At 41.5% G+C, this 27,860-nt stretch overlaps 1 protein-coding gene across 4 annotated transcripts in view; it reads left to right on the top strand.

Moving 5' to 3' along the window:
* The window catches only part of Osbpl8 (oxysterol binding protein like 8), a 133,300-nt gene that overhangs the window by 42,077 nt on the left and 63,363 nt on the right, over nucleotides 1–27,860 (top strand). For 2 of the 4 annotated variants that reach the window (XM_036169573.1, XM_036169574.1), the window contains exons 2-3: nucleotides 1,545–1,650; nucleotides 20,516–20,552. In XM_036169573.1, coding sequence (XP_036025466.1) covers nucleotides 1,609–1,650; nucleotides 20,516–20,552 — 79 coding nt within the window. In that variant the 5' untranslated portion in view covers nucleotides 1,545–1,608. Of the gene's footprint in view, nucleotides 1–1,544; nucleotides 1,651–20,515; nucleotides 20,553–27,860 lie in introns of those variants that run through there. The other 2 variants (XM_036169576.1, XM_036169577.1) reach the window with 2 other exon arrangements.

The following is a 27,860-nucleotide window of genomic DNA, read 5'->3' on the forward strand; positions in this document are numbered from 1 at the left end:
CCATGATTAAAAACAGAGAAAAAGGGTCAGTGTCAGCAATATTTATGTTATGCTCTTCTCTAGATGTTTGAAATGTCATTGAGAAAAGGAAAAGGATAATTACACCTACTCCACTAAGTTAAATGAAGAAAAGTCACCCAGTGCTTTTTTAAAATTCCTCTTCTGTCTACATGGTGGCATTTGGAAGGTGCAGGGGTTTAGTTATGAAGTTGGCACAGACTGGCTGAGACATTGAATAATTCTTCTCATTATGAAGACCTATATTTTTCCAGTGCAGATTGTTTCTTCTGTTTCTTTTGGTAATTGCTTCTTCCTTGTATTGTTTACTAACTGTTGGAGTTGGGTTTTCTGTTTTGTTTTCCTTGTTAATGTATCCCAGGGTGACCTCTTAACTCAACTCTTGGTGATCCTCCTGCCTCAGTCTGCTGAGTACTAACCCATGTACCACACCTGACCGACCACGATAGATTTGTTCTTGGGCAGATGCTGTACCTCTGTGCTTCTTGGGTTCCATCTGCGATGTCCAAGTCCTGTTTATTTGCACGTCTGTGCATATCCCATACCACCTGTACTCCCAAGACCGCCAGCTTTGACTTCAGGCTGTCCGTTCACCGTTTTAGTGTTTTATATTTATATATAATGTTTCCTCTTATATTTGTATATAAAGTATTATTTTGAAGGGATGCCTAAGTCTTTTAGTTCTAGTCTATATATGATTAGTGAAATAAAATAGTTTTTCTTTATTACATTGGCGTAAACAAAACTATGTTAAAATACAGCATGTAGAAAACCAGGAGATATCCTTGGTTTTGTTTTCTTGAGGTAGAATTTGATGGAGCCTCATTACTCTTCCTGCCTCTGCTTCCCAGATGTTGGGCAGCTGCCTTTTTTTTTTTTTTTTTTTCTTCGAGACAAGGTTTCTCTGTGTAGCTTTGCGCCTGTCCTGGAACTCACTCTGTAGACCAGGCTGGCCTCAAACTCAGAGATCTGCCTGGCTCTGCCTCCCAAGTGCTGGGATTAAAGGTGTGCACCACCACTATATGGCTCAGCTGCATTTTTTTTAAAGCTTGGCTCTAGGTATTTCTTTTCACCTGAGATAAATTTTCTGTTTCATTTTTCTTCGAACTTTTATTCTTTTAAAAAACACGTATGATTATTATTTTGCTATTTTATGTTTATGGGTGTTTTGCTTACATGTATGTCTGTACTGCATGTGTGCAGTGACCATGGAATCCAGAAGAGGGTGTTGGGTCCCCTGTAACCAGAGTAATAGATGGCTGTTGGCTGCCAAGTGGATGCTGGGACTTGAACTCAGGTACCCTGCAAGAGCAGCAAGTCCTTTTAACCACTGGGCCATCTAATTAGTAACTAAGATTAATTCATAAAACAAAAAAACTTAGTCAAAATCCGTTTTGTTTGTTTGTTTGTTTAATTTTCCAGTAGCCTTAGTATAAAATGTTTTCCCCTTCTACTATAATTAATGTTTATTTTCTACTTGCCTTAATTGTTAGCCAGTCCTAATACATACGATTTTCTTTTTCTAGGGTTTCCAGACTTCTAGAATGGCTAAGCATTAATGGAGGGAGAAGCATAAACCGACCTTCCACTATGGAGGCAGGCTTAGCAGACGGAGACCCTGACAGGGCCTCGGTGAGTAGCTGAACACAGTACAGTAAGGACGCGTCACCTCCAGCTCTAGAGTGCGTGATGTGAGCCAGAACTTCCTTCATGACAATTCATTGAAAGCGAAGGTTTGTTTATCTGGTGGTTGGTTTGGGGTTATTTTTGAGACAGTTTCACTATGTAGCCCTAGCAGGCCAGGAACTCACTCTGTAGAACAGGCTGGCCTTGAATTAACAGAGATCTGTCTCCTCTGCCTCCTAAGTGCTGGGATTAAAGGCAAATGTCACATGCCTTGCAAAAGCAAATTACTTGAAGTATTTAAATATAATACTTTAACTCCCACATTGTCACGAGAATCACAGGTTGCTTACAGCTTGTTGGAGCAGAGCCCTGCCAAATTCCTGGTGTTTCTGTTTCAGATCCTTTACTTCTCTGTTCCTTCCCAGTCATATTGTCTCAGACATACTGATGTAATGGTTTGTATTTGCTTTCTCAAACCCTTTTTGGATCTTAGTAAAATCAAGAGAATATTAATCATTGAGGAAATTAAATACCTCTAAATCTCAAATTGAGTGCAGCTCTGAGTAAGGAGAGTGAATGAAACATTTAAAGTAATAAAAAATTAAAAGCAACTGCACTATATAGTGTATGGAAAATTGAAAGTTTAATCAACAATGCTTTCCTGAATTAGATTCTGAAGTTAAAGTAAATGTGGGTGCCAGGGAAAGTATATACTATCCAATAATTTAAAAAATTCACCCCTGGTATAGAATAAGTGGCTGATATGTTGTTATAAAATAAAGGCTTTACTCCAGAATAATCATTTTAGCTCTTATATTTGAGTGATTCTATTAAATATTGATTTATAGAATTTTTGTTAGCAGTGTTGCTTTTACCCAAAGTAAAGGTCTCCTCTGTGAAATGTAGTCAGGGGGTTCGTTTTTTTGTGAATGTGGTTCTTGGTGGTGATAATGGAACTGACATTCTTCCACTAAGCTAAATCATCATCCCTACAAGCCTTTTTTTCTCTTAAAGAAAATCCCTTGTGGGAGCAAAGCAGTGGCCAGCTTCCTGTCTTTGATTTTATTACGGAGATGAGTTACTATTTCATCAAGGTGATTGTAAATTTTAATTGAGTGGATGTCCTTTGTTCAGGCCCCAGTGTAGGGACAGTGTGATAATTAATAGCAACATGCAGTTTTATTGAGTTGGATTAACTTGATCAAACCTTTTTTGATTTCTGGTTCAGATTTGTTTTGGTTCCTTAAACATTAAAAAAAAAGTTAAACTTAAAAGTGATCACTTGTTAATAGGGAATAAAATGACCTTGAAAATAATGTGGCTTATTACAGGGCATGGTAGCTGGCTAGAAATGGGCAGCTGATGGTTGTTTTATTTTTACTGTGATTTCAGAAAAAGTTACCTTGTTTTATTACTTGACCATAATCACCTTTAGAAAAGCTATTTCACTGTTCTTGTGGCTGAAATGTCTTTGATGCCCTAGTGATGATAAGAATTGTCAATAATAGGACTTGGAATACAGTGGGCCCAGGCCCATGTGGGTAGCGCCATTCCCTGAGCAGGTAGTCCTGAGCTATTAAGAGAGAATGGGCTTAAGCGAGCCATCATGCAGCATTCCTCCATGGTTTCTGCTGAACACCTTGGCTGTGAATGAGTTGTTTCCTTAAGAATGGACAGTGTCTGGGCGGTGGTGGCACACGCCTTTAGTCCCAGCACTCAGGAGGCAGAGGCAGGCGGATCTCTGTGAGTTCGAGGCCAGCCTGGGCTACAGAGTGAGATCCAGGAAAGGAGCAAAGCTACATAGAGAAACCCTGACTCGAAAAACCAAAAAAAAAAAAAGGACAGTGACCTGAAAGTCTAGGCCAAATAAATCCTTTCCTCCCTCAAATTGTTTGTTCAGAGTCTTTTATTACAGCAACAGAAAGGGCACTAAATACGAACTATATAGTATTAAATTCTGTGCCAGAATCAGATGAAACTGCAGTGATTTTTTTTTTTTTTTTTTAAATTCTAAATTCTGTTCCCTGAGAAGTTGGAGCAAAGATTTGAAGACGTAGGGGTTAGGGGAAACTGTTTTGTTCCATTCATTGTTTCTTCTGTGATATAGTTTATTGTAAGAGACTTAATACTGATAATTTCAGTCTAAACTACAGAAATGTGAATTTCAAACTGGTGTTATGGTTCACTTTTGAGTTAACTATTTATAGACTAGCTCCATTGGACTTCGTGCCTGGAGCTAGTTACTGTTGACACACAGAAGAGGTGGCCCAGAACTTGGTTCTGAAGACGTGCAGCTAGAGATCTGAGCAGGCCAGCCTGGGTTGGGTCCTTCTGCAGTCTCATTGCTCAGCAAGCTCAGGCAGAAGGACCATGGATTTGAGGGCCGCTTTCCCTAGGGAGACCGTGTCAGGAAGAAAACAAGACGGAAGAGCTCTGCCACCTAGTGTGATGTGGGCAATGAGTACAAACACCCAGGGTTACAGTTTCCCTATGAAATGCGTCAAGATAACTGTCACGTCTGCCTTCCAGAGTGATTTTGAGTATTAATTGAAACCAAGACTTTCTGTTGCTTATTACAATGCTCCACACATTATAAACATCCACTAAGGGGGCTGGGGAGATGGCTCAAAGGGTAAGAACACTGCCTGCTCTTCCAGAGGTCCTGAGTTCAATTCCCAGCAACCACATGGTGCCTCACAACCATCTGTAATGAGATCTGGCGCCCTCTTCTGGCCTCCAGGGATACATGCAAACCAGAACACCATATACATAATAAATAAATAAATCTTTAAAAAAAGAGAGTACTTAAAAAATCCATTAAATAAAAGGTACCATCTTTTTTTTTTTTTTTTTTTAGTATGGCTTTTACTTAAAAAACTTCTCCCCAAAAAGACCAATAAGAGAAGTCTGTGAAGTCTATTTGTATACATTGGATAGTCGGAAAAAGCTTTATTTTTTAAGATTTTTATTTTATGTGTATGGATGTTTGCCTGCACGTATGGCTGTACACCACATGCATACCTGGTGTTGTAGAGGCTGGAAGAGTGCACCAGATCCCTGGAACTGGAGTTACAAATGGTTGAGAGCCACCAGGTAGGTGTTGGGAATCTAGCCCACGTCCTGTGGAAGAGCAGCTAGTTCTCTTAACCACTGAGCCGTCTCTCCAGTCTGGAAAAGCTTGAAGAGAATATTAATTGTGAAAACAGAAGTCAGGAGGTCTCTTTGGATTGAAAATGAGCCAGTAGAACATTTCAGGATGAAATAGGAGGTGAAGATCACTAGGGAATAAGTTGTTTAAAGTTGGAGGTAAAAGTTGAATATATTAGGTTGGAATCAGTAGTGTTTATGTGGAAAATGATTGCCACAGCAGATAAAGACCAGACGTACAGATCAGGTGCCAAAACAGGGATTTTTGGACTGGATATTCAGATAATGATAATCCTTGAATTTGGAGAATGAGGAATCTGAAACATATGAAGACCCGAGCTGATGTCAAGTATCTTTATCCATTGCTTGCCACCTTATTTTCTGCCACAGGGTCCCTCACTGGATCCCCCTGTCTCCACTGGATTTAAAAAAGCAAAATGCAATTGAAAGTTGATGTCTCAGAATTACACAATTTTATGTTGACATTTAAAGTAGGTCTACCTACATAAAAATAAAACATTCCAGGTTCACAGTGAGACTGTTCAGTAAATTTGGGGAAGCCAGTAAGAGGAAGAGTTAGTTAACAAGAAAGTGTGAAAAATAGCCAGTCCTCTGCATAGTATATCAGCAGATTTCCTAGCTAAAAATTGTGTGTTTTGATTTGCGTTTTTGCTTGGAGGTTTCTTTCCCCCCTTGAGGATGATGGGCAAGTGCTTTATTATTAAACTACATCCCCAGTCCTGCTTGGAAACCTTATGTATGTTCCCAGGACTCTCCAGTTCCAAAAAAGCTTTCACAGAATGTGAGATCATAATTATGCTTGTAATAATGCCATGCATGGTATTTAATACTTTCTGCTTCTTATCTTCTTGTACCTGTACACTGATTTGGTATTATTTATTTGACGGTATGCTTGTGAAATCTTGTGATTTCAGTTGTTTAATTCTTTTCCACAGGATATTTTGACCTTGCTAAAATTTCTTTTCATGTGTTTTATTTTAAGTGAGTGGGTTTTTCTCACATGTATTTCTGTGCATTGGTGCCAAGGAGATCAGAGGAGAGTATTGGGTCGCCTGGAACTGGAATCACGAATGGTTGTGAGCATGTGGATGCTGATAATGGAACCTGGATCCTCTGCAAGAACAAGTTCTCTTAATTTTTTTCCAGCTCCAATGTTTTGACATTGAAAGTTTCTTTTAGAATTGCAGAAAAATTACAAAGATAGTTTCTGTAACTTTTGTATTCATTTTCCCCTACTATCATCTTATATTTAGTATGGTACATTTGACATAATGAACCCATACTAATTTTGTACACACGGGCATGTATGAATGCATATATGCATATAAAAAGTTGTACATTTGTGTGTGGGGGATATGCATGTGTTCCTGTTGGCATACGTCTATGGCTGTGCACACACAAGTTCGTGTGTGTGTGTGTGTGTGTGTGTGTGTGTAGGCCAGAGTGTGATGTTTTTCTTTATTCACATTATTTAAGATGGGATCTCTCACTAAGAGCTCATTGGAGCTCACTGATTTGCTAGTCTGAATGGCCAAGTGAGCTTTTCTCAAGGCCCTATTGGAAGAGCTGAGATTACAGGCTCCTGCCATCGTGTTATCCTGTTTTTTTAATGTGGGTGCTGGGGATCTTAATATTTTTCAGGCAAGCACTTCATTCTCTCTGCCATCTCTCTAGTTCTGATCTCTTTTTAAATACAGGGACTCGCATTGAACTTGCTGTGTAGCTGAGGATGCTCTTGAACGTCTGCTCTGACTCCTGCCCCCATCTCCTAAGAAATGGCATGTTCTGTGATGGAGGTCTGGAATCAAATACAGAACCTCAGGCATGCTAGGCAAGCACTCTACCCTGATTATCAATAATAAATATTTAATTAATTGTATGTGTACATATGCTGTGGTGCACTTAGGGAGATCAGAGAGCACCTTGTAGAAGTTCATTCTTTCCTTCCGCCATATGCATCCTGAAGATTGAATTTAGGTTGCCAGGTTGAATTCGTGAGCCGTCTTTCTGACCCAGTCAGTTACTGTTAACTGAAGTTTGTTCTTGATTCCCATTTGCTTAGTTTTGCCTGATGTTCATATTCTGTCTCACCCGGGCTGCCACAGTGCATGGTTGTCATGTTTCCCTGGGATTGTCTAGGCTGTGGCAGGTTGTTATACTTGACTCGGTTTTAATAAACCTTTACTTTGTTGCTTGTTGTTAAGAGAATCTCATACAATGCTGGCTTGGAATGTAACCCAGACTAACATACCATTAGCAGGCTTTCATCAGCCTCCCCAGTGCTGAGATTATAGGTGTGAAACGCCTGGTTCACCTTACAGTTTTGAAGGGTTCAACCAGGTATTTTTGCAAGTTGTTTCTTACTTGGAGTTCCTTCTTTCCTTCTTTCCTTCCTTCCTTCCTTCCTTCCTTCCTCCCTCCCTCCCTCCCCTCCCTCCCTCCCTCCCTTCCTTCTTTTTTCCTCCCTCTCTCCCTCCCTGCCTCCCTCCCTCCCCTGTTGGTTTGAGAGAGGGTTTCTCTGTATAATAGTCCTGGCTATCCTAGAACTCTCTCTGTAGATGAGGCTGGCCTTGAACTCACAGAGATCTGCCTGCCATTGTCTTCTGAGTGCTGGGATTAAACACAGAAATAGAAAGCTTTTTGTTCTGCTGAACTGGACTGGAGGAGAACGGGATTAAAGGATGATTTCTTCCGGTGTTTATAAATAATACAGTTACTGAGGTTTTAGGTGGATGGATTGAAGGGTTTTCATAATCTCCACCAGGAACTGTTTTCCAGAAGTCTCAGGCTTACGGAAAGGAGCTTCCATGAGCAGGACGTAACCAGAGCTGAGGAGTCCCAGGCCTAGTGACTAGTGTGCAGTCGTGAGGAGGACAGCATTTATTAAAAAGTTGCTCGGCCCCTAGCTCAGCTCACCACTGACCAGCTCTCACACTCAAACTGCCCCAGTCCTGTTCATCTCTATGTCACCACATGTTCGTCCCATTACGTGCTGCTCTCTGGACGGCGGGCAGCGTCTCCTGACTCAGCCTTCCTCTTCCCAGAATTCTCTTCTCTCTTGTCCCGCCTACACTTCCTGCTGGCTACTGGCCAATCAGTGTTTTATTTATCAACCAATCAGAGCAGCACATTCATGGCACACAGAGCACCATCACCCATCCCAGTGTCTTGCTGCACTCACACCTACACTGTTGAGAATAGATTTTAGAGCTCATGGGCAATGCCAGTTGTTGCAATAGAGGAATTTTCAGAGAATGTGCCAATAGTTGTGAGTGACCACTAAATCCAGTGCAGGGCTTTGTAATGTGCACCTTTTATTCTAGTACTTGGGAGGCAGAGGCAGGCCATCGAGCTCAGCCTGCTCTACATAGAGAGTTCTAGGACAGGAGAGCTGCACACAAAGACCCTGTTCACATGAGCCAGAAACTAATCACTAGAGTTGTCTGGTGTGCTTTATGAAACTCCAGTGCACAGCTGCATCTTTGTTCACGTGAGATGCAGGCCCAGGTCCTTCAGGTTGTCTAGGTGATTGCCGTGGCAGCTGAGATTGACAATAGGAGTAGAGGCTCCTGGTCAGGTTGGAGAGTAAGTTATCGAACAGCAGTGAAGGCCGGTAGGGCAGTGATAGCCATACGGAAAATACGTGAAGGAGTTAAGATATGAATCTATAGGACCCGCAGAGTCCAAGGCAGCACCATTTGTTTATAGATGCAGAAACTAATATTAGGGGAAAGTAGTACGTACCTTTTCCAAAGTTGGAGAGCAAGTAGAAAGTGGACTCCAGGCTTACACATCTGATAGTATTTTCTGTCTGTGAGTTTTAGGGCATTTATACATGTACCAATTCATAGTAGTTGTGATAATGCATGGGTAGATGACAGTGTATGGTGCAGAGGGGGCTGGAAGAGTCAATTATTTTAAAGGAGAGAAAATTTTGTTAGGAAAATGTCTTTAAGATAATGCCTGACTTGAGTATTGAATGGAACCCAGGCCTTCACTGGCTTTATGAAGGTAAGAGTGCCATTGTAGGCAGAGGAGCGGTGTAAGAAAACACAGTACAACATGGCATATTCAGGGAAGTGAAGCTCGTTTGTAAGGTGTAGTAGGACCAATGGGGGTGGGAAGAATGCTTTGTGATGTGTTTTAGAGACAGATGTTTCTCTTTGTTTTTATTTGTTTGTTATTTTGAGATGGGGTCTCATGTAGCTCAGGCAGGTCTTAAACTCACTAGGTATAAGATGGCCTTGAACTCCTGGGCTTCTGCCTCACGACCCAGTTGCCGGCATCATCACACCTGGCTCTTAGTTCCACAGTGGTTCTTTCATCCTTGTCTTCCATCACTTGTTTCTCTGTTGCTCAAGATACTGTTCATTCTTAATCCTCTCTTAGTCAGAACCTTTCAGTTGCGTTCTGGTTAGCGATGTTTGTCTAGAGAGGCTAGACTACAGTGGAGTTACGGCAGTCCACACAAAAGTTCAGTTTAGCCTCTGACGTGTATTGGTACTTACTGAGCACTTTTTTAGAAAGGACTTCTATGATTTTATAGTGTAGTAGTTAAATAACTTGGCCACTATTTCTGTTTGAGAGAGGTGGGCCTAGTGGAGTTTTACATTCCATCTTGCTGCAAGGCTTTTCTTATATTTGCTTTATTGGTCTCTGTAGTCAAAAGCCATCCTAGTTACAGAAATCAAGAGAATCCAAGAGTAAGTGAAAATTTTGTTAAGTACCTCCTCGTGCTTTCTCTAGTAGCTGTTATAACATTTAATAGTTTTCTGCACCCCTGTTTCTCTGAATTTTAGACTGTTGTACTACTATACTTTGTGGGAAAAAATTATTTCTTGCATTCTTAACTATGTCCTCTGTCCTGAGCTGCTTGTCTCACACACTTGCCATGGGAATCTCCATTTTACCATGAAGTGTGGGTATTCTCTGTGGAAATGAAGATGATGAGGCTCGCAAAGGGCCATTTGAGTAGGGTCTCTTAGCCAGGTAAGAGGATAATCTTGAGATTTGAGTACAGATACTCAATTCTGTTTTTCTTGTCATTGCGTGTGAAGACAGATACCATGTCAGAAACTTTGTATTGCACTTGCTCTTTTAAGCATTCTTTTAAAGTATTTTGTATTATTATAATGCACACTTTGAAAGTGATGTGGTACATGATCATTTCCAGGGTGTTGCTCTGGTAGCTAATTGTGACTTTGTGTCTGAGGTTCATGTTGATCCTTGGGCACTACATTGTTTCTGAGACCTGAAGAACAAGCAACCGCTTTCTTATCTGTGGTGGAGTTGTGAGGACAGAGACCACCGTTCCCATAGCATTAACAGTCCTGTCTGTGGCTGATAACATTCAGTAAGGTACACTATTTTATGGATGAGAATACTCATGTATGCAGCAATCTTTAGAAACAGAACAGACTTCCAGAAGCTGAGAAGATTCTTGTTATTACATCTTCTTTCACATCTTGGTCTTGACTCACTCAAACATAAAATCCATATATTCCTGTAAACAAGGCAAATGATTTGCCGGGTGAAAATCAAGGTTAGGCAAGTTCTTCTTTCAGACTGAAAGTTAAAATAATTTAAACCCATTGTAAGATTAAGCTTATGTTGTAAGATCAACTCTGAAATATTACCTGCGTTTCTGATATAACCGGTTCTCATATCTCACCTGGTGTGATTGTGGTATGATAATACAATTTGGGTTGTATTAGTTCCATAACCTTTCCAGATAACTGGTTGATTGAGTCAGATTTAGAGGAAAATGTTTCATGAGGTCAAAGGCTAGGTTCACAGGTTTAGTCATTCCATGGACAGCAAACACATTTTCCTTGTTTTATAACCACAGTTTTCTTCCTGTTCCCACCATTTGAATGGCACAAGTTACAGATGAAAATCATGTTGATCAGTTTTGAGCTGCTCTCTGTATAAGGACTTTGATGAAGGAGGTGAGTTTTAGTTATGGCAGGAAGCTACCAGCACCAGAAGAATTGCCATTTATGCTCCATTACTAAAAGTGGGGATGGCTTGATAAATCGGTATAGAATCTGAAGAGTAATAATGGGGGAAAATTTGACCATGTCGTGCATGAAAACTAAGGATGTTCTTAGTCAGGATTGGGCCAGTTTCTGTGTTGAAATATTAGTGGTAACAACATTTTAGCAATCAACTTGATCTTTTGAGCAAATAAGAAAAACTAAATTCAAGATAATTCTTCAAGGCTATAACTTTTACATTGTTATAAAGTTTGGCTTATAGTTTAGACTTTATAAACTCTAGAGGTGGAAGCAGGAAGATTAGAAGTTCAGGGCCACCTTCTGCTACTTATCACACTCTGCTACTAGTTTGTGGCTAGCCTGTCTTAAGACATAAAAAGAGTTCATACTTACACTCGATGTTAATTCTTTGTTCCTGTGTGTCATGTTAGGTATGCTTACTAGTTTTTTATCAGCTTGACACAAGCTATAGTCATCTGAGAAGAGGAAACCTCAATTGAGAAAACTTTTCCTTAAGATCTGGTTGTAGGCAAACCTGTAGGGCATTTTCTTGATCAGTGATTGATGGGGAGAGGGCCCAGTCCATGGTGAGTGGTGCCTTCTCTGGGATGGTGGCCGTGGGTTCTGTAAGAAAGCAGGCTGAGCAAACCATAGGAAACAAGCCATTTAGCAGCACTCTTCCATGGCCTCTGCATCAGCTCCTGGTCCCAGGTTCCTGCCTTGTCTGAGTTTCTGTCCTGACTGCTTCAGTGATGACCAGTGATAAGGAAACATAAGCCAAGTACTCACTTTGGTCTTAGAGAGATTGAACTAGCCCTTCAGTAGTCAGGAATGCCGAAAACTACACGTAAGGGATTTCTCCCATGGGTGTGGTGAGGCGGCCCACTGGAGAAAGGTCTTGCTACATGAGCCTCATGACCTGAGCTTGACCTTAGAACCCATGGAAAGGTGGAAGGAGAGAACTGACTCCAGAGTTGTCCTCTAGTCCCCCTGAACTTTGTGGAAGAACAGCCCCCATACTCCCCAATAATAATATTTTAGAAATGTTACTGTTTATTGAGTTCATAGTAATTATTACGCCTTTTCTTTTCACTTATGCACTTATTCATTGGTTGTTTGTCTCTAATGTGCTAGGTTTTCTTGTTGCTTTAATGAATACAGCAGTGAACAAAACACACCCAATTCTCGCTCTAGTGGAGTATCTGAATGGCACAAGATAACACTATGTCCTGTGTTAGTGTGATGAAAACTAAAGCATGATGGGAAGAAGAGAGTAATAGACTGTAGACTGAAGAGTGGACTCTAAAGAATGTCGTTGTCTTCTTCTTCTTTTTTTTTTTTTTTTTTGGTTTTTCGAGACAGGGTTTCTCTGTGTAGCTTTGGTGCCTGTCCTAGAACTCACTCTGTAGACCAGGCTGGCCTTGTACTCACAGAGATCCGCCTAGCTCTGCCTCCCGAGTGCTGGGATTAAAGGCGAGCACCACCACCCAGCAAGAATGTCTTCTAATGGAGCAGCTCTCGAGCAGAATCTTTTTTTGTGAGGTCCGAACCCACGGCTTTGCGCTTGCTAGGCAAGTGCTCTACCACTGAGCTAAATCCCCAACCCCTCAAACAGAATCTTAAGGACTTATCTTAAGGACTTACCTATCTTCCCTTAGCCCTCCTTCTCTGGTGGAGAATGATCATGGCGCCTTATGCATGCTAGGAAACGGCTCTGTCCATTCTCGTACCTTTTATTTTGGGATAAGATCTGAATGTGCTCAAGTTCCCCAGGCTGTCCTTGTACTCATTCTGTAGCTTAGGCAGGCCTTGAATTTGAAATCCTCCTGCCTCAGCTTGCCAAGTAGCTGGAGTTACAGTCTGCACAACCAAGCCTGGTTACACGGGTGTTTTCTAAGCACAGAGAAGTGACAGTGAGCGTGTGTTGAGTAGCTTGGTGGTTGGGTTTAACTGCTCGGTGCATCTATCAAGGGATAGATGGCACTGGGCTCTGTCACATCCTGTCTGGTGACAACAGAAGGATGCAGTGGCAATACAGATGGAGTGCCATGTTTATACACTAAGCAATAAGGAAAATTCTCCGAAGAAGCCAGAGACTGGGGAGGATTCCTCCAGATTGGATTTGGGCAACAGAATCAGTTATGTAAAGTGAGCCCCCAAGATGAGAGGATTTTCAAACTTAGACAGCTAAACAAAAAGAAAAGTTGTGTTGGGGGTGGGGGGGCACAGGTTACAAATCACTGTGCAGTTAGTTCTGGCAGCCCAAACTGCCTGAAAGTGGAGTAAGTGGAGTTTCCAGGCTTTCTTATAGGAGATCAAAATATTCTGTGGGATGAATCATTTAGCTGAATTGTAGATTTTAAATACCAGAGTTTGAGGCTTATTTTGTAAAGAACAGTGTATCAAATGTTTTTGACGGGGTGGGGTGGGGTGGGGGGGTTAGCACAGTCAGCATGATCGTTTAGAAATCATCTTAGGTTGAATACTGTCAGATCAGTTCTTCGTGTTGTCGTAGGATACTAGACAGCACACTTAGACAAATTGTTAGGATCAGTTCTTTGTGTTGTCGTAGGACACCAGACAGCACACTTAGACAGATTGTTAGGATCAGTTCTTTGTGTTGTCGTAGGACAGCAGACAGCACACTTAGACAGATTGTTAGGAAGCGTCACAGTAGCTCCTGTGAGAGCGAGAGAGTTGAATGACTAATGCATTCACAGAGGAGAAAGAAACGTCACCGGAGTTCATGGCCGGCCTGACGAATGGTTAAAATTGAGTGGTCCAATTACAGCGCATCTCAGTGTCAAGAGAATACAACACATATGGTTAGTCTTGGCCGTGGGAAGCATGTTTTTATGACTCTTTGAATTTCAGTATCTAGCAAGGTAAATGAATGAGTGGTCTAGCAGTCATTGTGGGTGCAGCTTTTGAAAGGGGGAGGGAAAAGCTGAGAAGTAACAGGGTATGTTAGTGGGAAATGAAAGAGAAGACCGGATGTGACATAGAACATGGCAGAGGAGAAGAATGAGAACCTAATGACTGACTAGAGCTGGGTGGGGTGAGCTGTGGGAGCAGGTCACGTGGAGGGTAAATGGCATAGGGAAGGGTTTCTGAGAGAGGCCGTCAGTGCTGCTTTTGACAGAAAAGTGCTTTCTAAAATAGCCCGAAGCTTTCCTTTCTAGCAGACTTCTGGAGCTGGAAGTGCATCCCCACAGTGTCAAATGCATGGTAGAAGACGTGCTGGAAGGTCAGCCCTGTCTGCAGAGGAGACTAGCAGGCCTGGAGGCCTCCTGGGACCGCTCACCCACTGAGTGAGAGGGCACAGTGCAGCAGGACAGGGTCACACCAGTACAAGCGGGATACCAGAACTGGAATTCCTTCTGGAACGCTCTGGAGAACTCCATAGCTCGGCAGATCGCAATTTCCTGAAGCCACAGAACTTAAAAGAAAAGTGAAGGGTTTAATTCCTAGTGTGAAAGTACTCTTGAACCTCCTTACCGTCCTCTAAATGTTACTTTATGGAATACTGTTTCCTCACTTCAGTCCTTTGTAAACTCTGGGTACTCTTTCATTCCAGACCTCAGGTATTAGAGATTACAGTGCTCCTGAGAAAATTTGTTTGTTTTTTAGATCATGCCATACTCAGAAGTTGCTGAAGTTCAAGAGACAGTGAGTAATGTATGATCCTGTGTTTAAGATGCTAACATTTGTTTTCTGTGATTTCAAGTTGGAAGTGGATATTCCCACTACACTTTGTTCATTGTCATTATACAGCACAGTAAGTGAAGACGGAAGAATCAGTTTAAAATTTTCTTCCCACTTCTTATTTTTTACTATAAATGTAATGCACAGTAGTGTGCCATAATTAAATAATACATAAAACCATAATAAGTAAAGCTCTGCCCCCTAAATAAACCACTGTTAATGTTTTGGTCTATCTTTCCTAAGTTTGTATGTCTTACATGAAGTCTTGTAAAAATGGGAAAGTACCTAGTGGACCACAGTATATTCTGTAGCCATCAGTGATAATTTCCCAGGCGGAAATAAAAAGTTTAAAGTCTTTCATGTAAAACTCAAGTATAAAACGGGCACATTTTTGCAGATTAGAGGAATTTGAGAAATTCAAGCTAAGTATAGAGTGATGACTCCCATTCTAAGAACAAGGAGCTCCCAGCTGCAACATTATCCTCCACTGAAGTTTCTTATTCTCGGAGCCAAAGATAACACTGAATAGAACGCCCTGAGACGCTTTGTGTAATCCCTGCAAGTGTGGGCTCTGAGCTGCCGCAGCAGGATTGCTTCAGAGAATGACTGATGAGCGACTGTATGGGGAGAGGTGCCCCCAGCTATGTCCCTGCTGCATGCGCTGCTCTCTGTGCTTCCCCTGTGCCCACCAAATGGCTGAAGTCAAGCTAGTGCATACACAAGGAAGAAAGGACCGCTTAAAGATGTAGGGTCAAAACCACAGTCCAGGGGATCTTCTGTGCCACGGGGTGACTCCTGTCTTGCTCTGACTGAGACTTAGGTTGAAGGGCACGGTCATAGCCTTCTACTTTGTCCTTTATGTTTCTTAAAGGTGGAATACGCAGAGATTAGGTGGCATGCATTTAGATATACAACTCAATTAGATCATGGTTTCCATATAGCACTCTTTTTATGAGAGTCAGACTAATTTAAACAATTCTTGTAAATGTTAAGTGATTTTAGTGAATCACTTTGTAGCACACAAATTCCTAAATAAAAATTTTCAGTCATATTAGTTTTCTTAAAACTATTTTCAGTCATATTAGAAGATTTATTTCTGTAACAAATCACTGAAATGAGTTTGGCTATTTATTGATTAAAAAGAAACTGTTTCGTCCTGTCTTAATGGTTTTTCACTCTAAGAAGTTTCTGGATTCTCTGAGATGTATGTAGTATTTTAGCACTTTAGTTAAAGCCATAGAGTGCTGTAGCAGGAATATTAAATGGTCTTATTAATAAAAATGAAGCCTGAGGCCAGGTATTGGGGTGAATGCTGGAAGATCAGAGACACAGAACAAGCCACAGTTTCCTCACCTCACCAGTTCCTCAGATGGTCTTGTTTCCTCAGACTGCAAGCTTCTGAGTCCTCCTCCACATGAATCTCAGCTGAACTGTGTTGCTCCAAAGCCTGAATACTTCTCCAGTTAAATGCTTAACTATCTGCATGCTTTACTCCTCCAGTTCCTGGTCCTCACGCCTTATATACCTTTCTCTTTCTGCCCCCGCTCCCTGGGATTAAAGATTGGGTTTCTGGGATTAAAGGCGTGGGTCACCATGCTTAGCTGTTTCTAAAGTGGCCTTGAACTCAGAGATCCAGCTAGCTCTGCCTCCCAAGTGCTGGGATTAAAGGCATGCACCACCACCGCCCAACTTCTGTTATGGCTTACTCTTCCCATTTTCTAGCCACCATTTTTGGCTTTGTTCTAGTGGCGGTCTGTTCTCTGACCCCAGATATGTTTATTTCGGGGAACACTCAATATTTCAGGGAACACAATACCCACCACAGAGTGCCTAGCTTATAAACAAGGTACCAGATACTTGTATAGAGTTATTCCACATTAGTTATTTCACGATCTTTCTGTATTACACGACATGGTACTGTGTCCCCCAAACGTAAAAGCTAACACATTAGTGTCCCCTCAGTGAAGAAACTTACTTGACAGGAAGGTGCTCGCTTGCTCCCCATTCCCTTCAGCATCATTCACAGGTGGCTTGGGAAGGATGGTTTGCTGACATCGCATGGAATGCCTCCTGTGCACACCTTCCTGGGAAATGTTCTGAAGACATGCTTTGTCCTCATAGTGTTTCAGCTTTGGTGTGGAGCGCCTTCACTTGACTCTTAGATTTATTGTCCACTATAAGTTGGTTTTCTGGTGCCTGTTGCTTTATACTGTGACATGTGTCAATCGTCAGTGGACAAGGCCTTCAGGTCATAAACCTAACTCACACGTACCACCGTTTGTGCTGCTTCTACCAGCCTGAACCTTCCTCTGACAGACTTCATATACACAGCTGCCTTCTTGGCATCCACTTGGATATCTTAACAGACGTCTCACATGTAGCCTTCCCGGGCTCCTTGGCGTTCTCTGTATAACACACCTGGTCAGCTAATGGCATTTCCATCATGCAGGTGCTCAGTTCAGACCACTAGAAACAATCTTGGTTCCTTCTTTCTTGTCTTCCACTTGGTCTGCTTGGAAACCCTGCTGCTGTAGAAGTGAATAACCTCTCATTACCTGTGCTGCTGCTGCTGTGTTAGCCCAGATTGATTCAGGAAACTCCATTTATACTCTTGTTCTTACAGTATTCTCAAAATAACAAGTTGGAACAGTCCGGCTAAAATAGAATCAGACCAAGTCAGTCCCTTTCTCAAAACCACTTATCGCTTCCCTAATCCCATTCAAAACAACCAAAGTCTGAATAAGGCCATGCAAAGACTTCCATAATCTGGCATCTCTACCTCACTGACTTCTCTGTAATTGCTCTTTACTTTCCTGGTGCAGCCTAGCTTCTGCAGTCACACTGTTGCCAGACCTTTGGCTCTGGCTCACATCCCAGCCCTCTGTAGTTACTCTTTGTTCCCTGTAGAATCCTTTCTGGCAGTTTTCCTTTTCTTCTTTGTTGAGTGCTGTGGTAGGGTGCTCTCAGGCTACCTGTCTGGTCTGGAGCTCCCTTCCTCTGAGGCTCAGTATGCCCCTGCTCTGTGCGTATCTTCTCCTTTTGCTTTTAAACTGTGTAGAGTTTATTATGGTCTTCTATGTTTTCTCCTCTAAAACTTAAATACTACTTTGACAGAATTCTGATTTTGGTGGTGTGTGGGTCAAACCCAGGGCCAGAGGTAGGCACACGCTGTACCACTGAGGTACAAACCCCAGCCCAGGACAGGATTTTTGTCTGTTTACTGCTAATATCCTTTGGTGCTTAAAATGGTACATGTCCATAGTGGTTTCCAGTACACATTTATTGGATATATTGATAGCATATGTTTCAGGTCAGCAGTGACTGTGTCAAACTGAACAAGTTAGGATTGATCCAGTGGATAAGATACCAATGATACAGACATGCTGAAGGTGTAATGTTGATATTATAATGTCACTTTTGGAACAATACTTAACCGTTACTGTCTGTGCTAGAAATTAGCTTTTGAGAGTGAACAGGTAAGGAACAGGAAGGGTACAAAAGTCAGGACAGGCCTGTTAACCAACAGAACTGGAGACTATGAAACAAAACTGTACAGTGAATAAGCTTATTAACCTGTTACTCCAAATACAAGATGGACTCTAAAACCTTCAAATACATAGGTCTGTAAAATTAAATTTTTTTTGGTACGTGTACATGTGCACACATGTTCTTGCTCTTGTGTGTTTTTGTGTGATTAAAACGACAATTTTCCTTTGTGAAGTTACTGGTAAATCTAGGGGAAAATAAATAATAATAATAATAAAAATCTAAGAAAATAAAAAGACAAAAATATTTTTGATAATCCAAAATGACACCCACTGGTCCTTATTCCCTAGTGAACAATCCCATTCTCTCCTAGAGTATGCAAACTGCTGTATTTCCTTTTGTTTTAGAGGTTTTTTTGGAGGGGGTTGTTTTAAGACAAATACAAATTTTCTCTAAATTTCTCATTGCAGGAAGATTTTTAAACATGGATGCATTTGAAGCATTTTTAAAGTTGGCTGTAGTTGTCTCTTGTCAGCTTCCTGGCTTCTTACAGTTTCCCAGTGTTATTTATAGATTTATTGTCTCATAAGTGATCCCAGAATTAAGTCGTATTAACAGCATTTCTTTTAAACTTTATGACTCAGGAATCCAAGAGCAGTTGGTTACAGTTAGGATTAGGGGGAGAATTCTGCTGTTAACTCCACTGAAAACTTGACTGGCTGGAGAGGAGAGATCCTTTTCAACATCCCTTAGTGCCTCACCAAGAGGAGGGCCATCTTAGAGACTGGCCATGAGAGAGTACTGGAACCGAGAGCTGATCGCAAGAGGCCACCATCCTTTTGCCATTTTCTCTTTACGAGTAGTGAGCAAGGCATGGTGTACTCCTTACAGTCTAGGAGCTGAGGCAGAAAGATGAAGGGTTTCAGAACAGCCTGGGCACTGTGTTCAAACCAAGCCTACACCTCCTGTTCCCAGAGCAAAACTAACAAAAGGAAATGCAGCAGTTTGCACACTCTGGGAGAAAGGGATTGTTCACCAGGGAATAAGGACCACTGTGCTGCCATTTTAGATCGTCTTCACAAATACTTTAGCTTTTTTAATTTTTAAGATTTATTTTTCATGTAAAATATGTATTTATGTGTGTACCTTTTTATTTGTGGGTATGTGCATGTGTGAAGGCAGGTGCCTGCAGAGTCCAGAAGTGAATTCTCTGCAGCTGGAGTTACAGGTGGTTGTGGACTGAGATGCTCTCTACAGCTGAGCCATCTCTCCATCCCTGATTCACAAATACTTTAATCCTTCACCCCTTTTAATCTTCTCCCTCAAGCTTGCTGTTTTAATAAGGACCTGAGCACAATGAGTTCATTGTTAGCAGAGCTATAGTGTGGAACTGAAATCGCTTCATAGAAGAATAACCATGGATTAGCATCTGAAGAAAACCTGACACTAGATCATGAGATCCAGAGTTGCTCAATAGCTGTCACTTTAGAAAGTGACAGGTAGGAGAATTTCTCCAAAATGATGACAGAGGCCTGAAGCAAACAGCACACCTTGTTCAGTCACTGTGCTCAGAAACAATGCAATCAGTGGGATGTTTTCAGTTTGGTGTGTGAAGTGCAGGATGGCTGAGAGCTGGGTACTCACTAAGAGAGGCCGAGTGATACTGTAGGTTAAAAGTGTTTCCAGATAGACATCTGCAGCCTTTTCCTGTTGATGTAGCCTTTTCCTGATGGTAGAACATGGGAGGTTGAAGGAGGAGGACCGTGGGATTGAGGCCAGCCTAGGTTACTTAGGGAGGCTGTGTTGTGGTTGGGAGGTATGGAATGTCCTCTGACTTCCTGAAAGAGGAGAAGCTCTAGATGCTGCAGGTCCTAAGAAAATTATGTCTGACTTAAAACTTGTCATATAAATTCCCCAAGGATAATAACTGTTTCTCTTTCCTTTTTATTTTTGCTGTTTGGTTAAAAATGATGTATTTTGTTGTTGTCTTTGTAGAAACTGTTTGCCATACTTGCCATATAATAAGCACCAAGTAAAGATTCTCTTTTTTTGTATAAGACTAAATCTCTGTAGAGAGTGCTCTGATGGCATCATAGCTAATATTTCGTAGAGTATGAGTGGTAAGTAGTTTTAAGGCTTTCAATTTAAAAGGATGACTGCTCAGTGCTCTTAGTTCTCTGAACAAGCTGTACTGCTAATCCCTACCTTGATTGGGATCAAAGGAACTTTGGACTGGAGTCATTGCAAAGCATCACCCTTTGGTGATTCCATTTTCTCTTCACTTCCCCGAGTTAAAACAAGTATTTGGTATTGCCTAAGCCGAGAGTCTTTGGGTGTAGAGAAGGAAATGTCCTATAAATTACGACGATTGACACTACTGTGCATGCGCTTCCTACTCACAGACTAACGCTGTTCCTCTTGTCCTTTTGTCCCACTGCTGCTTCCGTCCGGTGTCTGCTTCTTCCTGGTTTGGATTGTGTGTGTTTGCTGCTCAATCAATCCCTCTGCATTAAAAGCTTCTTGGTGATAGCAAAGATGTCCTTGGGCCATCAAGTAAGTAGCTAATGTTGGAATGTCATGTTTTGAGGACATGCTAATATTTTGGTGTTACTTAAAAATGACAGATAACATTTCAGTTTTGATTGTAGAAATGCTCAGTGCCCACTGTTCGTCTGTTGCTGTTGTCCACATGAGAGCCATGGACAGAATCTGTACTGACATCACAGGCATCCAGAGCAGTGGTTCTCAACCTGTGGGTTGTGACCCCTCTCGGGTCAAATGACCTTTCCCAGGGGTCACCTAAGACCATCAGAAAACACAGATATTTACATTCTGATTCATAGCAGTAACAAAATTACAGTTATGAAGTAGCAACAAAAATAATTTTCTGGTGGGGGGGTCACCACAGCATGAGGAACTGCATTGAAGAATCACAGTATTAGAAGGTTGAGAACCACTGATCTAGAGAATGATTCATTATTTAGGACCTCCTCCTCCTTCTAAGACTCCTGTACAATCATCACAGGCATAAGAGATGATAGACGGAACTCACTGCCTCGTCAAACTGAGAAATAGTGTTTTAGTTTGTAGAGTTCTAATATAATTTGTGTTTTTTTGTTTGTTTTTTGAAAATATGTTTTATCTTAGAGATCTAGAAGATCATCTTTTAAAATAAAACTATATTCAGTCTATTGGAACAAAGTTTTCGTTTTCTGAATAGGGCTGCACATCGCGGAAGCTTTTGAGTAAGTGCAACAAATAGAGCCCGACACTGCAGGATTGTTTTAGTCCAAACAGGGACGGGGGTGGCTGTGCCGTTAACAATCATAGCAGCACTGGACTACAGAGGACCTCCTAGATCAGTTAATAAAATGCCAGGTTCACAGACGAAGAGACTAAAGCTAAAGCGTACACATCCGGGGAGCTACGTTGGCTACTCATCCACTGTATACCAGTGTTACTGCTACGAAAAAGTGAGAGCCAAATGTGGTTGGTTGAAAGCTGTCTATCAAAATTATTAAAGTTTCATTCGATCATAAATTGGACAGAGGTTCTGATTTGTGTTGAGTAGCAACATAGGAAACTGATTTACAAGTTTTAGAATTTCTGTCTAAAAGTCACCTCACTGTTGCAAGCCATCCCCGTGCTTTGGGGTTCAAAGAAAGGGACTGTGCAAGGTAACGCAGAAGTTCTTCGTAATGAGGGTCTTTTTGTTGTTGGTATTCTAAAGACAGGGTAATTGGTGGCTTGAATATGATTACATACATTATATCATAATGAAACTCATTCTTTTCCACAATTAAGATATTTTAATAAAAAGTAGAATATATATAATTTTTAGTCTATGATAGTTTTTTCTCAAATACTGGTTAGAAAGCATATTTTATTTCCTTTATAAAATGACAATTTAAGATAATAACACTAATTTTTTAAAATTGCAACAGTCCTTACTATCTAAACTATGTTGCGTATTACACAGCAATATTATCAGATAGTAGAAAATTTAAAAGTAGACCATAATGAACTGGCTTATTGGAGCCCATTTTCTGTGGTGGGATACCTTGCTCAGCCTTGATACAATGGGGAGGGCTAGGCTCTCCTTCAACTTGGTATGCCAGACTTTGTTGACTACCATGGGAGGCCTTACCCACTCTGAGGAGTGGATGGGGGCAGAGTGGGAGGGAGGAGGAACTGAGGTTGGTATGTAAAATGAAAAAAAATTTAATAAATATATTTTTTAAAAAAGTAGAGCATAATTCTTTTGTTACCCAGTTTTTTTATTTTGCCAAGAATATTTTTAAATCTAAAAAACCCTCTACAGATATTACTATATCCCATCACTACCATAATTTTAGAAAAGATAGACTTCATAATCGTTAAGGGGAGTCAGGTTGACATGCAGGTTACTTAGGCATCTTATCTTGGCTTCCATGTAGCCTACGGGAAAACACCAGAATCTGCAAAATTCTTGAAATGTTTGAGTTGACTTCAGCAACTAAGGAAGGTGATAGATTCACACATGGTACAGTAAACACAGTATGAATTATTCCAGTGTGATTTGTTAAGTAATAGATGCAAAGTAGGCTGCTTGCACTGTAAGTGGAACCAGCAGAGGGCACTCTAATGCCACTATGGCAGGTGAATCACTTGTCAGAAACTGCGCTGCAATGGTGATTCATTTGCCAAATAGCTTTTCAGTTATTCAGCAAATATTTATCAATTGTGTCAGTGGATACACACAAAAACAAAGTCTGTGTGCTTCTTAAGCTTCCGTTCAGAAAGTCCACTGTTGTGCACTTGCTGTAGGACATTGAATGAGTTGTATTATGAAGAGCTTCCTTCATCTGTAAATGGTTCATGTTTGTGAATGGGTTGAAACAAAGCAAATAGGAAGAAGAAAGCTTTCTGTCTTGCTGTCAGGCACTCTGACAGATTACTTAAGAGCTGGGCATGACGAACACAGGTCTGTAATTCCAGCATCAGGGAGGCAGACAGGATTTTCTGAGTTCTGTCCAGTTTGGATTCTGTGATGAGATCCTGTCTCCAAAAATCACACGAGCACTGGATTGGGAAGAGGAACTGAACTGTTTCCTATGTAGTAGAGCTACTATTTAAGACACAGACCTGTGCATTACTGATGAAATGCTAACGCATGCTTCAGTCTATTCCTTCCTTTTCTCTACCTGTGGCCTTCCTCACACGTGATGACTATTTATTATCTTTCTTCATTTTAATTTTTGTTTAAAAGGATTGCATTTTCAGGTTTAAACATTTTAAATTACATATGTATCTCTAAGGTTTTTAATCTAGCATTTATTGTGTGCGTGTGTGCATGTGTGTGTTAGCAGCCGTGTGGTCAGAGGACAACTGTGGGAGTCCTGAACGTGGGTCACCGGCTTGGGTCCAAGTGCCTTTACCCCACTGAGTCATCTCTCTGGTCCCTGTATCCCCAAGTTTTGCTGGTTTTTGATTTCTTACTTGTTTCTTTTATAATATGAGAGATTGGATGCAGGGCACCTCTGTCATGCTAGGCAAATGCCCTGCCAACCCCGTTTTTTAAAGGACTGTATCATAGTTTATGCAGTATATTGGGAACTTGCTTTTGGTAGTTGATGTATTTCTGTGATTCGTCTGTGCTGTTGATCCAGAAATAGGTACCATATACTATTTTAGCTTATGCTGGTGACACAATTTATTAACTCACTTATTGTCTTATTTTTATGAGACAGAGTCTTACTGTGTGGCACTGGCCTGCCATGTAGCTGGAACCTGCTGTGGGGAATGGCTGCTCTTAAAGAAATCCTCCTGCCGGTGCCCTCCAAGTGCCGGGAATAACAATGCACACCACACACTTGGCTAAATTGTTTAACATCCTGTAATTTTAGACATATCATTGCTGTGTTCTCTTGTGTGTGCTTTGCCTGCGTGTGAGTTTGAGCACCTGGTGCCAGCAGAGGTATGGTGAGGGCTGTTGGTACCCTAGACCTGGAATTACAGATGGTTGTGAGTTGTCATGTGTGTAGGGGAATCTAGCCCAGGTCATCTGAAGAGCAGTTAGTGCTTTTATTGACTGAGCTGTTTCTCCAGCATGCCTTACCCCACTCCATTTTATTTGTAATTGGTGAGTATTCAAGCTGTTTGAAGGGCTTTGTTTGTTTGCTTGACAGTGTTGTTTGAAACTTCTTATTCTTGTCTCTTAGAACACATAGAGTTTTTCTAGGTATAAGAACAAGATCATGTGGCATTGATCAAGTGTGTGCTAGTCCCAAGTTGTTCTCCAAAGTGCTAGTATCAATGTATACTCCTCCAGCCCCTGAGATCTTGATGATGCCATCTTCCTTATTTGATATTATCAAGTTTATTAACTTTTTCAGTTCTGATTACTATAAAATACCATGCTATGAAACTGATTTCTACCTCCTTGATTATTAAGCAGAAAGAAGATTTTTCATGAACTTACTGGACATGTGCATTTTCTGTGAAATACTGTTCAGTTCTTCCTCTATTTTTCTATGATGCTGTCAGTCTTTTCTAATTGATGTATAGGCGCTATAGATTTAAAACACTTTAGATACAACCTCTGTTAACTCTGTGGCTGTGAATATAGTCTCCTGTTCAGGGTTTCTTCAGCTTCATTATGGGATTATCTGATGACTGAATTCATAATTTAGATGTTGGAGTGATAGTGTTTATCAATTCCTTTTTTATTAGTGCTATTACATCTTTATATAGGGATCATTGCCTACCCCAACCAAATCTATAAAAATACTCTTACATTTTAAAGGTTTTCAGGTTTTGTTTTTTCACTGGTTTCTTTAATTTTCATGGGACTCTTGCTCGAGTGTGTTACGAGGGAGGATGGAATCCGTGTGTCGGGTTCGCCCAATCCGTTGTCCTGGTGCCTCGTCTCTTCCCTGTTAGGTATCTGGACTACACGTCTGAAGGCGTCTGTTACTGTTTTCCTGGAATGGTATTTCAATGAGTTCGAGTTTGTGCATTCCAACTGTTCATTATAAATCTGTTATTTATTTTTAATCAATCAAATGAATCAGATAGCTGGAGGAGCCAGAATATATACTTTATGATAATGAAGGCTTATAAAAATAGAAAGCTAGTTTGATTGACTTTTTAAAGTGAAATTTTATTAACAGGAAGCAATAGCTTTAGTATGTCAGGAAGCAGATCAGGATTAAGCATTTATGGGGAAATGAGGCAGACAAAAGCCTTGTACTCATGAAATTGAAGTTGTGGTGGAGGAGAAGAGGCAATACTTACATATTCCTGATAGTGATACGAGCTACTGGGGAAGTTATGATGACAGAACAGTACTTGAGATGGGTGGACACTAGCAGAGATTGATGAACTGTGCTGTGGTAACCCAAGGCCTGTTGATGAGAAAGCACCATGAAGACACCTAAAGACTCTCCCCAACAGATAGCATTTGAATACAGACAGTGAGCAAGAGGAAACAGTAAGTAAAAATCTGGGTCCAGAGTGTTCCAGTTAGAAGGAACAAGAAAGAGGCCCCACGGGCTGGAGAAATGGCTCAGCACTTGAGAGAGCTCTCTTCCAGGGCCGAGTTCTGTTCTCAGCACCAACAGGGGCTGCCTTACAACCCCGTAACTCCAGCTCTGGAGCCGCGGTTCTCAGCCTGGGGGTCGCCACTCCTCTGGGGGTCGCATATCAGATGGCCCGCATATCAGATATTTATCTTATGATTCATAGTAGTGGCACAATTGCAGTTATGAAGTAGCAACCAAATAAACTTATGCTTGGGGCGGGGGTGGGGGGGCGGGGGTCAGCACACCATGAAGAACGGTATTAAAGGGTCACAGCATTAGGAGCTTTGAGAACCACTATGAAGAGGGATCTGACATCCTTTTCACTCACATAGATACAACACACACTAAAACATAAATCTTAAAGAAGAAGTAGAACAGGCTCAGAAAACTGCAAGGTGACGTTTTTGAGGAATACTAAGGTAGCCATTACTGCAGGAGCCGAGTGGAAATTGAAAAGATGAAAAGATGCCAGACCCTTTGGCTCTTGAGGCAATGGGTTTATGAAGAAAGGAAAGCAAGCTTGCTCTTCTGAGTCCTCCCTCCCTCTCTCTCTCCCTCTTTCCCCCTTCTTCTTCCCCCTCTCCTCCTACTTTGTTCCTTTCTTCTTTTCACTAGAGATTGAACCCAGGGCCCTGCACTAAGATGGCACCACCACTCCATCCGAGCTATAGTGACGAGCTGGAACAGTCTCACTGACTTGCGAAGGCAGGCCTGCCTTGCACTCAGGGCTCTGTAGCCTGGGCCAGCATAGAGACTCAGTCTTGCTAGTAGCTGGAATTATAGGCTGTGGCACCAGGCACTGTATAAAATGGAAAGCTATTAAGAATACTTCCAGTTGATGTGCATCTGGTTTACCAACTCAGATTATAATGACTCTTTAGGCCTTTGGGCGAAAAGTGAACTCCACTCAGCAAAGGGCACGTGATCAGCCCAGGGTAGGAATTGTGGAACTGGGGGGAGGCCGTAGCATTCCAGTAAAGTCTGAAGGGAGAGTCTAAATATTCCACGGACTCCTGGATATGAAGTTTGAGAGAAAGGAAAAATCAAAGAACATCTCTGCATTTGCCCTGGGAAAGTGGGGACAGAAGAGCAGTGAGGCAGAGGAGAGACAGGTACCAGAAGCCGAGCCACGGCTGTGCTCCAGGTCCATTTAGCAGTGGGTATTGTTTTCATTTTCTTTTTCCATTCTCTTTTCATTTTCAGTTTCTCTTTCCATAGGCTGGCAGTTGGATACGGGAGATATTATAAGTGGAGATAGAAATTTAGGAGCTATCTGTCTATAGGTTTTTTGTTTGTTTTAACTTTATGGTAAATGTTTTTCATACCTTTACTTGGATAATAAATGAGTACTTTGTATTTTGGTTTTGAAATATAAGGAGCTAAAATATAATTTTGAAAACTTTAGCACAATAGGAAATATGTGAAACTATTTGATTTTTAAAAGATACAGTGGTAAAAATATTAATGAGAGGTTCTAGTTAATTGGCAAATGAAATAATTGTTCTTTTTTGGGGGCGGGTTTCGAGACAGGGTTTCTCTGTGTAGCTTTGCGCCTTTTCCTGGAACTCACTTGGTAGCCCAGGCTGGCCTTGAACTCACAGAGATCTGCCTGGCTCTGCCTCCCGAGTGCTGGGATTAAAGGCGTGCACCGCCACCACCCGGCCAAATGTTCATTTTTAAGATGAAACTAAACTCCCTCGCGAGCACAGACACATGAGAAATGTGGAGTAAAGGGACTGTGGATGTGGTTTGCTCCCCTCCCCCATCATCTTCAGTTTCTCTTGGTCCTTTTGGCCGATCCCTATGTATTGGTAGCGTGCCCAGGAGGGTGAGAAGCAGGGCACAGTTCTCTACAAACGGATGGTTGGGATGGCGGCATTTTTGTTTTGTTTGTTTTGTTTCTTAAACATGCTTTTTAAAAGGCTTTTTTGTGTCAGTGTTTTGCCTGTAGGTATGTCTGTGCACCACATGTATGCCTTAGTGACCTCAGAGGTCTAGAGAGAGCACTGGATCCCCTAGACCTGAAGTTATGGATGCCTATGAGCTACCATGTGGGAGCTGGGAACCAAACCAGGGTCCCTACAACAGCAACAGGTGCTCCCAACTGCTGCGTGCCTGCCCAGCAGCCTTTTGAAGACAGACTTTGGGACCTAGTGCGAGAGTGAATCTCGCCTGTTATTTGCTGTTTAGTCTTGCGGAAGGCAGTCTCTGAACCCAAGTGTCACTGTCTCCGAAACTGAAATCTTGCCATCAGAAATTAGAAACCAGAGTAGAAATTCAGTTGAACGGACAGGTTGGT

This window comes from Onychomys torridus, chromosome 20 (genome assembly GCF_903995425.1).
Source record: "Onychomys torridus chromosome 20, mOncTor1.1, whole genome shotgun sequence".
Lineage (NCBI taxonomy): Eukaryota > Metazoa > Chordata > Mammalia > Rodentia > Cricetidae > Onychomys > Onychomys torridus.